Here is a 17326-nt window from a genome sequence, read left to right as displayed (position 1 = left end):
GTTAACCTGTGAGGCGAGCGCAGCGCTGTGGAGTCGGCGGCCGGAGCGCGGCTCTGAGCATGTGCTGTTCCTGCTGCAGTGAAGGAAAATGTGTCAGTTAGCATTGGAGAGGAGCATGAGGGAGGAGAGAGGGAGAGCGAGGTTAGCCGGGGCAAACACACGACGAGAAGGAACCGATGCGGCGCTGTCCGCGTTTTGTCCCCTGTCCTCTGCATGAGTGCGATGATCTGGCACAGGGGCGATCCCGCGCGCGCTGCGGCTTCACAATAAAACCCGGTAAGACTTCACACACACACACACACACACACACAGACTTCGACTTGTTACTCATCAGGGGAGACTTTACTTCACTCACAGGCCTGTCTCTATTATTATTATTATTATTATTATAGGGATTCCCTGAGCTTTTGCTTGTCCTGGGATCCTAAGGTTGCATCAGTAATCAGGCATCCATTATTTATTTATTTATTTATTGTCACGCACCTGATCTCGTCCTGCTCCAGGTGACCTGTGTGCTGCATCAGCAATAAACCATTAGTTTCCCCCCTAAGTGTTTAAGAACACCCCAGCTGTATACATGATGCTGAACTGTTCTCATCTCTCATTCTGATCAGAGTCATTGTTCAGAGGTTGCTTGGAGAAATGCTGGTGGTTACACACACACACTCACACACACACACACACTCTCTCTCTCTCTGTCTCTCTGTCTTTTCTCTCTCTCCCAGCCTCTAACACAAACACACACACATGGTGGCAAACAGTTTTCACACATTATACAGTTAGGGTTTCATGCAGGCTTGTTGTCACGGCGATGCTGTCTGGTCTCAAACCGAAGCCCCTCCAGGTTCAGGTGAATTACTGTAAAAGGAAACCCCCTGACAGAGGAGCACGTCTTCACTCTGCAGCTTTTCACGCTTCTAGGTTTCGCAGCCTTGTGCTCTGATCTGTTCCGCTACGAATTGGACTTGATGAGGAACTCGGAGCTGGTTAAACATGAAACTTTATGTGCTTGACTCATTTTCTTCACTGAACAGGAAGAAGGACATCTGCTGTGGTGCATCTGCTTTAGATCTACCCGGCATTCATGTTTATACGAGTTTTACACACATTATGTTCTTTTTATGTCATAAACCAGACAACAAAAAAAATTATAAATAAATAAAAGTTGTGAAATATTTAAACAAATATGTTAGGGCCATAAAAAGATAATTGCAGTGATCACAAATATGCACTAATTCACATGTTACTTGTTAATCTTTGATATGTTATCCTTCTTTTTACATTATGTTTTACTTCATTTAGTGAGTTATTTTGGCTTGACAGAACAGGCTAATAGTTACCTTTTATAACTGATGTTGGCCATCGAAAATAGGAAATGTTACAATATCTAAACTTTTTTTGAGGAGTGCATTCATATTTCTTAAAGACAACACAATGAACTGATTTCGTATTAAAGAATCTGTCGCAATATGTTAAATTACTTAACGAAATATATATTTCAGTAGCAACAAAACTTAATACATATTACTAATCTTTTCCTTGCAATTATTATAGTAAACTGGATTCATATGAACAAAGAATTTTGTTCTAAAGTTTTAGCAGTTATGAGCATATATAATATATTTTTCCAATTAATAAATTTTTTTATCAGTATAAATTTCAACATGTTTATCTGTAATTTGGATTAGCTTTTGTACAAAATAAACTGTATTTTTTCTTTAGAAAATTTATGCAAATTTTCCTTGTGTTAAAGGGAAAGACATAATTAAGTAGTTAAAAAGAACAGGAGCAAGCAAACTTTTTAAGAGTCTATATCTTACCAAAGACTGATGAGAGGCTTGTTCCCCCCCCCAAGTGCTTTGTGGTTACCATTAGACACCACATTTTAAAGAAACAGGAGAAAAAATTGCTCTAAGCTTGTTGTTCTCATACTGTAGCATGTTATGGTCATGAAATAGGTGAAGTTACGCTGTTACATTACCCCCATGCCTTATTTGCACTCAAACCAGATCAGACCCATACTGTAGTAAAGCAGATATGATGCATAAGTCATTTAACCTGCGCTTCAGCTTAAAGTGACATACACTACCCTGAGTGTCTGATTCAAAGTCCTGTGATCCTCAGAGCACAACTGATTAAATGAGGATTTGGCTTGCGTGAAATGAGTTCCTCTGGCAGTTTTAACGCTCCACATCTAAATCTTTGTCTTTGCTAATCATACTGGCTTTATATCCTTTTTCATCCATCTTCCTGAGTCTAATTAAGTTTTTTTTTTTTTTACCTGTTGAGGTTGTGGAATGTACGTCATGTAATTTATTAGTCACTTAATCACTTTTAACAAACAACCCAAGAGCTACACCCAAGCTGTACCACTTGTGTTGAGTTCACTTTTCCCCTCAGCTGCTGGAGCTGGGTGCAGGTCTGGCTGCGGTGACATAAATTAAGGTCAGTGCGAACAGCCTCTCTATTTTGGCAGCATAAGTGCTTGGTATACAGGAATGTGTGTATATAAAATAAATGTGTTCTCGGTTAGCAGAAAATAAATCGCATAAAACATATTTTAGCAAGAGACCAATCAAACTACAAAGACTTAGACAGTTGGGTCCAAATTGGGAGCACATTCAAAATTTAGGGTTCTAAGGAAATAATCGAGAAGGAAAGAGACTTTTAAATTATTAACAATAGAAGAAATATTCACTATTTTCATTATCTGTAATAGTGAAGATGTCTAGCTTACTCTAAGTTTACAGAACTGGCTCATACTGACCATGTTAGCTTTTTGGCGCAAAAAGTCAGATTTCCCTTGATTTTTCTCCCTTCTATTGAAGCACATGTTCAGACGCCACTCGAATGGATTTGCAAAAGAGGTGACATATCAAAAACTGAGAAGTTCAAGTTTGCAAGATTGTATTTCAAAATTGTGAAGCAGAACAAAAAGTGAAACAAAAAATATTATTTTACAAGCAAACAATGAAAGACACTTGCTAGTCTTTACGTTTGAAACTAATTCATTTTCAAGTTATGAGCATAAGATGCGGGTCCTCTTCTCTAGAATCCTATCCGTGGAAATTGTATCTGATAAGAAGAATGATTTTGTACTTATTTATTTTAAAAGAATAAAAAAAATAATATTTTCTTTCCTGATAAGTTTTTTTTTTTCAAAAATACTATAATTTTTTTATTATTATTTAATAATAATAATAATCATTATCATAATATTTATTTATTTATTTATTTATTTATTTACTAAGTAAGTAAAAACTACCACATTAATTTATGGCTACCCAGCCATAAATCTCTTAAACTAAAGCACCTCCCTGAAAGAAACCAATCCATCTTGATTGGGGCTGTAGTAGTCATGCAGTTAGAGTAGTTCATTATAGCAGAAAGGCAACTGATCTCCAACTCTGCGTGAATTCTTATGAACCCGAGCAAAGCGTGCTACATCATGCTGCTTTGTTAATTATGTAGCTTGCCAGTTTCCACTTCCATGTCGCTAAATCTTGCTTTTTTTCCAGCCTCAGAAGGTCCTAATCCCCTCATTATGACCAATATTATACCGTCTGGAGGGCTTAGGGTATTCTCAGGGTCTTTAATTCAGGCCTAGACAAAAAACAGCAGCTGTTAGACGTCTTTGAGTTTTCCATTGAATTTTACAAGTTTTAACTGGCAGCACTTCAATTAATACAATGAAAATATTGAAGAAAGACTAAACTATGGCATAGTTTATGGCATTCGTTTTTTATTCTATGAAAGCTTTGTTGTCCTAAGGTTATGAGGTGAAATTTGTGCTCTCCTGAACAAAAGAGAGAGAGCGAGACTCTTTTAATGGAAAATCCCACCCCCACAACTTTGGCAGAACCAATTGCAGAGCTTTTGAATGGAGAATGGTTGCAGGATTGTTGTAGTGGTCTCATGCATGCTGATCCCTTCCTGCCTTTTGAACGAACATCCTTTCTGTTCTTAATCTTATGAATCGACTTTGCATGAGAAATTCCACAGGACTGTTTTATACTTTTCGTAACAGCACCATAAATCTCATAAAAAGTCCTTTTATATGCGATATGGTATTAGGATGGCATTAAAAATAATTTCACTTTTGAGTCCTGTATACTGCATGCCTGGCCATTGAAAAAGTGTTTTTATTTCGAACTTTGAAATGATTTAAAAGAAAGCAGGTGGTAAACATTTCGTTACAAAACAATTTAAAGAACTCTTTCATCTTGTGTAAACTGATACATTTTTGGGAAAACAAAGGCGTTTCCATTTAAATGAAATTCGGCACACTTATAATGCAAAACTGTGCACACACGATGCTGGTGTTTATGTGTGAAAAGACAGAATTTCTTTTCTTATTTGAAATACGAGTATCAGATACTGGCCCTGTGCTTTAGAATCCTATCAGTGAAAATTATATCTGATAAGACGAATGAATGCTCTTTGCACTCAGGAGCCGACATGCTGCCCTGAAGTAACTGAGCTGCCTCTGCTATTGATCTACTGCCATTTATTTTGTGCAGAGTGGAGTGAAATCATGGCAATGACCCAAAGTCCCCATCAGCAACCTCTACACATTGAGAGAGTAAGAATGCACTGTAGTCAATACTTGCAATGTCATAAAGTAGTAAACAGGGCACTTCAGCATTTCCTGTCATGAAAAAATACTGAGGAAAGCTTTCAGGAATCATACTCAAAGTGTTTATCACAAGGTGAAAGAACAGGTAACGCTTCTCTAAAGTCTTGCCTGTAGCTCTCTTGTGGCAAAGGACAAAGTGATCTGGATGATATCTTGTGTAGAACATCTGTCCGCCAGCCTGAAGGTGGTCTTTCCTTATCTTGATATCACCTTGAGTTCTCCAGTGACTACATAAGTACAAAATGTCTGTTTTCATAACCACAGGCCCACTGTAGTAATACATTTAATTTATATAGTTCGTGTAAAATGTGCTCATAGACACATTTAGAAATAGAAATTTGTCCTTTTGAATTGTTTATGATGAATGGTGTTATTTGAGCGCGATCCACTGAAATCTGGTGAAATAAGGAAAAAAATTTACAGCTAATTTAAAATAACATTAAAATAATCTGCAGTTAGTGAGCTGAAACCTTCCCTACAGCCTTGCTGGTGATGAGAAGAACTGAATTTTGGTTGTTTATTTATTGTAACACTTAAATTATAATTAAAATTTATTTGGATAATTAAATTATATAATTCATATATATATATATATATATATATATATATATATATATATATATATATATATATCACTTATATAGTCTTTCTATACTATTTACTTGATTTGCATGTAAATACCTTCAAATTAAAGCTTTAATTAATTATTGAATTTCACCACAATATACTGTTATAGACAGCTAAAATACCAATAACTTAATATGGACTGTGGAATCTAATGATTGATCTCAACTAACATAATTAATTTCATCCTCTCTTTTCAAATACACTGCCAAAAAAAAGGTCACACACTCTAAGATTTCATTCAGTCAACTTATTGGTTGATTACAGCACACAAGCGGTGGGCCGTTCATGTGTGAAAAAATTTAACAAAAGTAGTGTGTTAGTAGCTTCTTAACCCAGTTCCAGTCATTTTAAATTTACTTGATGTGACCCAATAATTTGACCCTTCTGAAATGTTGACTTTTTTTTTTTTTTTTAGCCGACCAGTGTATGTATATTCATGACAATATTCTTAAATAATTGTTTTTTCCACAACAAAACACTTTAGTATTGTATTTCTTGCCTGGAGATCATGTTGCTGAAATGTATACACAACTATTATGTCATACAGTATTAATGCACCCATTCTGAATAAGTTGGAAGGAGCTATTCTTGTAGTCGGAAACTCTGAGCGCACAGGTTTGTTTACACACAACATGAAAGCCAGCATTTATCAAAGGATGCATATACTCTTTTATTACCATGTACAGCATGACAACAGGGTCAATTAATGTACTGCTGTTTACCCACTGTTTTATTGCAAATATCATAGTATTGAAATTGATACTCCAGATGCTGCTTTTATTGCGAGGGGAAAAAAAGTATTATTTTAGTCATTTGAATGTATTATTAAAATGTATTAATAGAATAGAATATTTTCTGATTAATCTAATGAAGGAATCTTTTTAAATGTAAAAATAAAGTTTTTTAGGTGGGTTATGTTGACCAAAGAACTCGTCAGTTAAAAAACAAGGTTCACGAATGGAAAAATAGCTTGCAAGTCAGATTATATAGTAAATACTCTATGGATTTTAGTTTTAGCCACTTGGATATTTACTTTTGAGGCATAATATCAGGCATGTTGCATGGCTTAATCTTCAATGAAGTCAAGCTGTCCGGGCCCCGTGGGAACAAAACATTCCTGCAACATTTTAAGTCCTCCAGCGTGCTTTCTCTTTGCTGTGGAAGCTTTTGTTTCCCCAAGCATGACGTTGTATACATTTGGTATAAACTTCTCATCAGAGCACAGGATGTTGTTCTAACAGTGCTGTGGAACATGCAGGGGCTCTTGGACAAACTAGGGATAGACAGGAGAGTCTTTATGGACAATGGTGTTTTTCCATGTCACCTCCTTGAACCCTTATACTGGTAAAGTGTTTTTTTTTTCTGATATGATGCACTCATAAACCTAGATCTTTATCGATTATATTTTGCAAGAGATGCAAATAAATTTAGATGCTAGGCCTCTTTTTCAATATTTATTTTATATTTTATGAATATACTGTATATAGATGCTCTTGCACTGTACTTTGTAGCATGCCATCTCCAGTGGAGAGGAGCCATGCTTATAAATTTCTTCTGTTTGTAATTGTCAGGGCGGAGGGCTGAGAAGTCTTAAGCATTCCTTCTGTAACTCTTTCAACATTTAGGCATTTGGCAGATGCTCTTATCCAGAGCGACTTACAAAACGTGCTTTAATGTTTACATCATTGGATACATACTTACACTGGGTTAAGTTTCAAGTCTTATGAGTTTCAACAGTTTTAACAGGGCTCTTTTAAAATCTCTTTTAAATAGTAAAGCAGAGTTATGTTGTAAATTATTTAAGAGGTCATAAAAGAGCATGGTGGTTCACCTAAAATTTTAATTTATAATCTATATTAAAATATATGTACAGTATGTGGGTGTTCATGTCCAAGTGGGGCTTAATGATTTAAGTGAGTGTTATTTCATTTCTCCATTGTTTTTTTTTTTTTTTTTTCGTAAAAATCTTTACATGGTGATGCTATCCAAATGCACTTTACGTTTCGCTCAGACTCCATCACAGGGCAGAGGAAAACGTTATCTACTCCTTTTTGCACACAAGAGCTCACAGATGCCCACGAACGGCTAGATTTCGAGTTATTTCAAGCAAACAAATGTATGCAATTCCATCCTTATTAAATCAATAAATAATGTTATATAGCATTATTATTATTATTATTATTATTAAGCATTCATGCAGAAATCTTTTAAATCTTAAACTGTAACATGAATTTTTTTTCTCTGTTCCTGGGTGTGTCAATAAAAAGCTTCGCTGGGTGACAGTCAGTATCAGGGCTGACAGAAAAGTCAACAGCTGGGGGATGGAATTGGAAAACAACTAACAAAAGGCAAACATCATGCAGATGTACTGTACATCAGGTAGAAAAAGAAAGTTACCCATGCTAGCTTTTGTGTCTCATCACTAGATAGACCATTTTTGAGCACCAACTTTCCTATTTAAAACCTTTTACAAATATTACCAAGAAAGAATGTTTTAAACAAAGAATAAAAATGTCAAGGATAGTATTTTATCACTGCTTTTTTAAATTTATTTGTATTTTCTCAGTGGCATGCTGCAGAATTAATTATTTGAATCTTGAGGAATTCAAAACAGTTGGTGTAAATGTCAAAAAGTGACTGCATCACTTTCATAATTTTATATTCACCTACTTACTTATCATCTGTACCGCTTTATCTTGTACACAGGGTCGCCAGGGGGCTTTAGCCTATCCAAGCAGATTTGCGGTTTGAGGCGAGGTACACCTTGGACAGGGTGCCACTCTTTCACAGGGCGCACATACACACACACATTCATATACACACTACTAATCTGCATGTCTTTGGACTGTGGGAGGAAAGCTGAGTACCTGGAGGAAAGCCTCCAAGCACGTGGAGAACATGCACTCCTAAGCCATTGTACCACCTTAATTTAATGTTGTTAAAAATTTTTTTTATTAAAATCCTAACTTCAAAAAAATTCTAGATTCTAAATATCTTTTGAAAGAGTTCCCAAAATAATAATTGCCAGGAAAGAGCAGTTTTACTGTCCAGTTCAGTTGAAAAAAACATCTTGGCAGATAGAAGTATCAAAATCAGATTTGTTATGCAGGTAACGGTCAGGCGATGAACAAACAACATGGATTTGGGAAGGCAATTTGTAAAAAAGTCAATAACCATGAATTTGGGCTCGATGGAACGTGGTGGCCATGTTTGTAAACCGTGTGGTGTCCTGGGACGTGAAGTTTGATTCTGATTCTGGCATTGACCTGGCCATTATATTAACAATGCTTAATTAATTTCGTTCTCTCATTTAATCTAGCAAAATGTTCCGCATTTCCTAAAACATTAAAAAAAAAAAGAATCAAATGGCTATGAGGATTATATTTATGCAATTTTATCTTATTTATTTAATCCTGAATTATTTAATCGGCATATACTTTTGAAATGGATATGACTCCTACACCATTTCACACATTGTTATCTCTCATAAATGACCACTGGTCATGTCTGTTGTAAATGTTCCCACTTGCAGCAGAGACACAGTCGTCTCTAAAGCATGATTCCTCTAGTGTGATTGCTGGGAGCCCACCTCCTAATGACGCATATTTAAATGCCATAAAATGTCGAACGACTCTGGGGTGAAAAATGTAGAGCTAGGTATATCTTCTATCCTAATGTTATGTTAATAGAGCAGATACAATCAATACTATGTAGAGCAGATATGGCATACATCTTATCAGGAAATCTGATATTCCGATTGTTTCTCTAATTAGCATTGAATTTACATAGAATTGCGAAGTGTGAGGTTCTGCCTGCACATTACAGTATGCAAAAAAAAAATTGTGCTGTATTGAATTCATTTTTTTTTAGATATACAGTAGTTGTATCTACAATACCAGTAACAATGTGACGTGTATGCCATTTTTTTGTCAAACCTGTTCCTAGCTAGCAGGCTGGATTATGTGCTTGTGGTAGATGTGTAGTATTTTTTTATAATGTATACTGGGTATAGCATAACAGTGATGGACGTAAACATGACAACTCTACAGAATAGTGTAAGTGTGTATAAAATACAGATTACATTTTCACAGGCGATTATTAAGTACTACTCTATGTACTTAGTTATTAACCTAGTTAACCCAGTGTAAGTATGTATCCAATGATGTAAACTTTAAAGCACTTTGTGTAAGTCGCTCTGGATAAGAGCGTCTGCCAAAAGCCTAAATGTAAATGTACTGTATTGCACTTATACCAGGATAAAAAATTTAGTGAGGTCCACAATGGAGAAATATAAAATTCTTCATAATCACTTCACCACAATGCCACATGTGCAGTATTCAACAGTTACTACGTCTAATCTCTGCTATATCATGCAGTGATTCTTTAATTTAATTCGATTTGTATGTTTTAAGAATGATCATTGTCACAAAGCAGTGTTACAGAATCAAAAGGCGTTAATAACATGTTTTGACTGTTTATAATATTTTGTACGTCAGAACTCTCTGCCTAACTTATTAATATAAAAAAATAAAATTTCGAAAGGTTGAGTATCTGGCGCCTTGTTAATGCTAAGTTGTACTTCTTTCGTCATCAGGGGAACACACACACCGTTTAATGTAGATTATTAAAAGTAGATTATTACATCCGGGACATGACTGTTCATAACGTGACTTACTCAACATTTGTTTTATATCATAATGGCGTTCCACATTACTGCTTTAATTAGCACAATGGTTTCGGAAAATTTTAAACAAACTGCTTTTAATCTTCCCGCAGGAAGAATAAACGTACATTGATCAGTTCACACATCTTTAAAGAATTAGTTTTTAAAAAATTATGTATATTTTTTAGAGTAAGCCATGCTGTGTCGCGGATTTGATTGTGTTTGGTGAGGATTTGGCACTTTGTAGGGGCATCACGGTCATTTCTGTGTGTTCCGCATACTCTGTGTATTTACGGTAAACTATTTGGTTGATTGGCTCTGTTGAGTGATATATGGCTCTCTACGTAATCTGGCACGAAACAAAACTGTTCATAGCATCTCTTCTACTCAGTATTTTGATTAAATTTTTGCTGCAGATTTAATGTCAGGCGAATACAGAAGGAATGGCCAAGGTTCATTAAATTCTTTCGAACCAGTTTTGCGTGATGCTGTGACAAAATCGTTTTGACAGACATACAGACATACAGACAGACAGATTCTGTGACAGAAACGTAATTCTGAATAAATGAAATGTAATCATATTTTTGTTATTTGTTAACTCATTATATCTGAGTTAATTAATTAATTATTTATTTATAATAAGAAACTACATGAAAAGAAGTTAAAAAAAAAAAAAAAAAACTATATGGACAGTAAAAATAAATAACTAAAGACCAGGGTCCAGGCCTGGATGATTTTACAGCTAGCTACAGCTATGTTCATACTTTTTTGCATGTTAGTTTAAGTACTCATCTTACATCAGCAGCAAGTCTCTGGTTCTCAGCCTTGGATGTTGCACAACTCACACACCTCCACTGTAGGCCTGGGTCAGGCTGAACCGGGGGAGTATGTGGGTGGATTTAAGGTTGGATTTATGATCTGAGCATCAGGGCGCATAGTCTCGATTCGGTGGTTATTTGCAGGAAACGTTCGGTCTGTTTGGAGAAGCGAGCTCAGTTTAGTTTAGTGGTCTGGTTGCCTTATTGACTTGCATAATAAATTGAAGTTTTTTTTTGTGGTCCTTAAAAACATGAAGAGAAGGAGTGAGTTTATTTGTATGTGCCTTCCGATGGAATGGCAACCTGTCCAGGGTGTACCCTGCCTCATGCCCTAAGCCTCCTGGGATAGGCTCTAGGCCCCCGTGACCCTAAATACAGGATAAAGTGGTATAGAAGATGAGTGAGTGAATGAGTAAAAACATAAGAAAAGCAAAGTTCAACTTCTAAGTGAACCTGCTGGTGTGAAGTGCAGTTCAGTCATGATGGTTAACAACAGTTAATTGTTGTTTTAAATTAAATTTACATGGACTGACTGTAAAAAAAACAGGTATCATTTAAAAAGGGCCCACAGGGCCCTCTGGTGGAGCTCTGTGTGTGTGCGTGCATATACAGTATGTGTGTGTTGTTTGACTGCAATGCCAAATAAAAAATTAGTGTTCTATCACTGAATAATTTATATGACTCTGTATATTATGTACTCAATTAAATATTTAAAGTTTTCCATTTTCATCATCTTATATCCATTGCATTATATCTACTTTAAAGAGCATTCAGTTTGGGAGTTAACTCTGAGAGTAGGATGTGAAAGTTGAAAATTGACATCGTTTAACGCATTCGAGTTTTTATGTATAGTATATACTTACAGTTTTGTTTTTATCGTTTTCCATCTTTTAGTACGACAGCCAGACTTCTAAACGGAGCAAGCAGCCCTGTTACCATGGCAACAACAATGACCCCTGAGCCCTTGACGCCGCTTTCACGGTGGTACCTATACGCCATCCATGGCTACTTCTGCGAAGTCATGTTCACAGCAGCATGGGAGTTCGTAGTCAACTGCAACTGGAAGTTCCCTGGTGTGACGAGTGTGTGGGCACTTTTTATCTATGGAACCTGCATCCTGATCGTTGAGCGCATGTACCTGCGTCTGCGTGATCGCTGTAATGTCTTGCTTCGCTGCCTCATCTACACCCTATGGACATACATGTGGGAGTTCGGCACAGGGCTGCTGCTGAGGCAGTTCGACGCCTGCCCTTGGGACTATTCACAGTTCAAGTACAACTTCATGGGCCTGATTACAGCCGAATACGCCGTCCCCTGGTTCTGCGCATCGTTCATTGTGGAGCGTCTGGTCATCCGCAACACATTGCGGCTACGCTTTGATGAGTTGGCCGAGCCTGGCCCGGTTGGAGGAAGTGGTGGAGGTGAAAGAGGAGGAGGAAGGAGAGGAAGAGGAGGTAGAGGAGTAGTCACCAATGCCAATGGCTATGTCAAAGTGGACTGAGTGAGAGGTGTCATGTCCCCCTCCATCTTTAAATATGTATTTGCCCAGTCTATTCTTCTCCAGCTTTTTCCTGGGAGAGAGATGTTAGGATTTAGTTGGCGTGGCTGAGTGGGGAAAAAAAGAAAGAGCTACAAAAAACAAGCATGAAAACCACAGCGAGAATCAGGTTTGTGGTTTTAGTGCCACTCAGAGGAGAACTGCAGTCTCTATACTAATGCCCAAATTCTCATATGCCTCATCAGGCATTCCCCTGCCGTCTATTAGCCCAGAGAAAATACAGAGGATTTAATTCTGTTGCTTGTATCATTTGCCCATCTGTACCATACTGTACCTCCAAGGCCAGTCCATCCAGTGGAGAAACACTAGGACTGATAAGAAGCAGGAAAAGAACCCGAGAACTGATTGATACCATCTTGAAGTATAAAACAATGGACCAGAAAATAACCAATGCTATAAAACTCACTATTTTTAGCATATTAAAGTTAAGTGTGTAGTAGCAAAAGCAAATAACTGTTAGGATAAAAAAAATTTAACTGTTGAAGTTTGTGTTATTTATTAATATTTATCTATAGGTAGTTAAGTAACTTATTGTAGGCTTACACTATGTTGTATATTGTGCCCGAAAGTAATGCATTGAACTTGAATCTAGTGTTTTTATACTGAAAAAAGAATGCTTGAACATGCATGAGAATAGTGTCTTCCAGATTTTTTTTAACAAAAGGGCAAATCTGAAATGTATTCCGTAAAAAGAACTGTGAATATTTTTAACCATATGAATTGAGACAGAAATGAGTACTGTACTGTAATGCCTTGTACTGATTATAGTTAGGATTTATATATGGGATGTCTTCAAATATTGTGGGAACATACTGAAAAGACTGTTGAGAAAACTGTGTGTGTGTGTGTTGGGGGGGTACCTGATCTGCTGCTATGTTGCCTCGTTGTCCAAAATTACTGTATTAATTAAAAGTGACCAGGCCTTGTGCACTGCAGCCCCTGAAGACAATTAAAAAAAATTCTAGGCTAATGAATTAAAATTCTAAACATGATAAAAACAAAAAAGCAAACAAACGAACGGCAAAACCTTTTTTTTTTTTTTATTAACAGCTTTAATGTAAATCACTTAATGCATGTTGAATTTACAAAATAAAAAGTTCCTCCGATATTAACATTACATTCTATTTAGCAGCTTTTAAGTGATAAGTATCTTACCTGGAAGCCAGTTTAAACTAAAGAAAGTGGGAGCGAATATTGTCCTATGGTGGTCTGTAGAGAGGCACATGGTCCATCTTTTACTCTTGTTTCATCGGGTATAAATATGAAGCGACACCATGAGGTAGCTCCATGGACTCCATGAACTCCATGAACTAATAGTAGATTTCAAATAAAAATCTGTCTGCATCTGCCAAGACACTACAACTGGGTCATGGCTGAATCTTTCAGCAGGAGAGTGTTTAAACTCACTCAAAAATAGTTCAATGACCACGGAATCTGTCATATGACATGGCCAGATCAGTGCCTTAAACAAAACCCCATTCAAAACCTTTGGGGTGAGCTGAAGATAACAATGCAGGAGATGTATGAGCAGTATCTCAAATTGCTTACTCCATGTATTTCAGTCTCATTAAACATTACAAGTAAACACTAAAATGTGTAGTCAAACAATATACTGTATATATGTACTGTATGCGTGTGTATGTATGTATATAAATTGTGTGTGTGTGTGTGTGCATGTATTTTCTGCCATTAAAAATTTGGAGATAGGGAAATCATAAACATAAAAACAATAAACCAATGCCATGTTATAGAGATGAGAAAACTAGATCTTCTTAAACTGACTCCATGGGGACTCCTTCTCCTTGCATCAAGTGGAGTAAAGGCAAAACAAACCTCAGACTCAGAAACGCTGCCTATGCAAGAGGTAAGACTGAAATCACATACAGGCTGTCTCCCATGAGTGGCTCTCTCCTGGTGGCTGTTGGCAATATGATGCCGTACTGTAAGCCATTTTTGCACCAGTAGAATGCCAAATGCAGTACTAAACAGGTAGATACTATTTGACGATATATACAATCATAGGGAAATTAAAGTATCCTTCTAAACTTCCATTTGTTCTCTGTTTTTATTTATTAGGGTCAACAATATTTGTGTGGTCATTATGCACAACACTATATTTGGGGAAAACCATGGGACAAAGATGAACCTGTATTAAATTATTCTTTAACCAAATGTAAGACAATCTGTCCAGCAACTGGGATTAAATTGACTCATTCAGCAGGACAGGTCCAAAGGGTAAAGAGAAGCTGTGGTATAATGTTGCAATGTGTCTCCGTTCTAAATTACTCCTTAACAGTGCCAACAAGTCCTTAAACGTTAATAATGTCCTTTGCAGTGAGTGGCAATTTTTATATACAGTAATATATATAAAATGCAATGCAATGTGGTTCTGTATGAGCGGTGCTTTTTAAGACCACTAACACTGTCTACACTCTTCATTTCAACAAATCTTCTCTTCTGGCACAAATTAATTAACACATTATAGTGATTACATTTACAAAACCATAACTGAATAAAAGATTATTAACCCAATTATATTTTCCGTAATCACTTAAGTGAACCTTGAAGAACCACACCATATAACCACACATTCGCAAAACACATCCATATAATCTAATCCCCATTAGTCACACAATCATTTTAAAACATCCAGTATATCCACAAAACCCAACTATACCACAAGTGACAAATAAGCATATCCTTCAAACACTAATTCCATTCCACGTTCCACATTACATACCCTAGCTCTCATAAAGAAATACTCAGGAATAACCCAGCATGAAATATACAGACAAATAAAACAAGAGTAACGACGGTTAAGTACTGTAACAACTCATGCTTATGAACTCCAAGAAAAAATCTATGTTCCTAGACAGCTACAAGCTTTAAAAACACAGACTGAGCAGTTCAAACTGGTGAACCATCTTTGCCAGCTGTAATTGCTGGGAGAAAGGAAAAAGTTCCTGAAAATTTGTAACGAATGCTACATCATAGGGAATTACTTTAAAGAGATGTAAACGGCAATTAGAAAATCTAAAACATTAACTCATTCCTTAATCTCCTTATATTTTTCAAAGAACAATTTAGTCAAGTAAAAGGTAAGCAGGACATACAGTACTGTGCAAAAGTCTTCATCCACCCCTCATTTCTTCATATTAAACTAAATTCTATTACATTTTGTAGATTAAGTTGAAGAAACAGGAACAGATGTTTTACTACAACATTCTGCAAAGTTCCCAAGGATAAAATTGAAAAATCGATTGTTTATGTAACAACCTCAGCAGCAACCTCATTTCCCCTTTTGTCTGATCCAAACACTCAGCACTCGGCATCACCAGTATACTAATCACCAGCCTGATCATCCGTCATCGTATGCACCTGTTTCTCACTGGTTTATGCTGTAAGTTTATTGTATTTTTTTATGTGCTTAAATGATTCATATGTCACTGTGTGGCTTAATAAACAAAACAAAAAAACTCTGAAAGTGGTCACTGGATTGAAAATAAGAGTCAAAAATGCCCTTCAGGAGGCCTGGAGAACTATTGTTTAATACTGCATTAAAAATACAAGAAGGTCTGGCACTTTGAAAGTGAAATATGATGAAATGATGGGTGGCTCAAAACTTTTTGCACAGTACTGGAACTTGGTCTTCCTGCTCGACCAGCTGAGCCTGTGTTGCAACAGCTGGTAGTTGAAAAAACCAAACTACAGTATCCAGGCTGGTAATCCAACTTTGTACTTTGCACCGTACTTGAAATGTCCACTGATTAGTCCAACCTTAATAAACAAAGCTTAATAAACACAACCACACACTCAAATATCAATGGAAAACAAACTACAATGGCAATGTCGTTAAGTCTAGTCCTAAGTTCAATGAATTATTCTTATCAATTATATTAATAATTGATTAGAACTTTAAGCAGATTCAGTAATCCTCAAGTAATCTTCTTAACCATGTAATTGGTTAAGAAATGTTATGACAAAATTTTAATTTGTAATATTGTCTTTTGTCCACCAGGTGTCCCTATCACACCATCACCAAATAATGATGGCACTTTCAGCCTTCTCTTAAAACTATATTTAGTCTAATAATGTTCATACTCTTAGAGTCTTATGAGACATTGTTTGGTGAACAAAATGGCTTTTTATTCAATCATTAAGTTTTTAAGTTACAATATTAAGTTTTTTTCAACTCTCCTGGAGTTGTAAATTTTACAAAAAGCTGAATAGTTAATTGCATAACAGACTATTCAATTATGGACAGCATCGAGTTATACCAACTTTATTCATGGCTAAACCATAATCATTTCAAGAATTCAGTCTATACAAAGTGTATGAAATCCAATTCTTTCAAATAGTTTTCAAATATTTCCTTAATCAATGTTCATAAACTGCCTTATCTGCTGTAACCTTTCTGGTTTCTTCTTGTTCCCTTTTTTACTATATCTGTAAATACTGCTAGCTTGGATATGGCTGTTTTTGCTGAAAAGGTCTTCCCTTAATTCCAATAATACTCCTGTTGACTGCAGCTCTAATAGAATAATTACATCATACATACAGTATGAGCTCACCTGACTCGGGTGTGTCTCTGCACCTGTGGAAAGTTTCTGATCTGACGACCTATCAGGTACAAGCACTCCAAATATAGACAGGCTGTTAACTTGTAATATAAAAGCTACTGAAACACAGACGCCAGGCCCAGGGGGGAACTTTTTATGGGACAAAGGGTATGTGCTTTTATCTCATGGCGGGGACCAAATGTCTCACCAAGGATATGAATATCTGACAGTTTTGACCTGAGGACATTTGGCTGGTCCCTACAAGAAAAACTGAAAGCTTTTATTTACAAAACTAAAAGCCAAAAGGTTTCCTTCTGGTTACAGTGCTTAAGGTCAGGGTTAGGTTTAAACATAGATATAGCTCTAATTAGCTTTAGTAATAATTATGTCTATGGTAACTATTGAATTCAGGTGTTTTAATCAGGTCCAATGAAACAGTGAAGGGCAATCTTAATGCTTTATCAT

At 36.3% G+C, this 17326-nt stretch overlaps 1 protein-coding gene across 1 annotated transcript; it reads left to right on the top strand.

Moving 5' to 3' along the window:
- On the top strand, positions 1-12956 carry tmem229b (transmembrane protein 229B). Its single transcript, XM_053510138.1, has 2 exons — positions 1-276; positions 11639-12956. Exon 2 carries the CDS (start codon positions 11682-11684, stop codon positions 12243-12245), a length of 564 nt encoding a protein of 187 aa, XP_053366113.1. The 5' UTR covers positions 1-276; positions 11639-11681; the 3' UTR covers positions 12246-12956.
- The last annotated feature ends 4370 nt before the right edge of the window (positions 12957-17326 follow it).

This window comes from Clarias gariepinus, chromosome 13 (genome assembly GCF_024256425.1).
Source record: "Clarias gariepinus isolate MV-2021 ecotype Netherlands chromosome 13, CGAR_prim_01v2, whole genome shotgun sequence".
In the NCBI taxonomy this organism is placed as follows: Eukaryota; Metazoa; Chordata; class Actinopteri; order Siluriformes; family Clariidae; genus Clarias; species Clarias gariepinus.
This window is presented reverse-complemented; position numbering and strand designations above follow the sequence as displayed.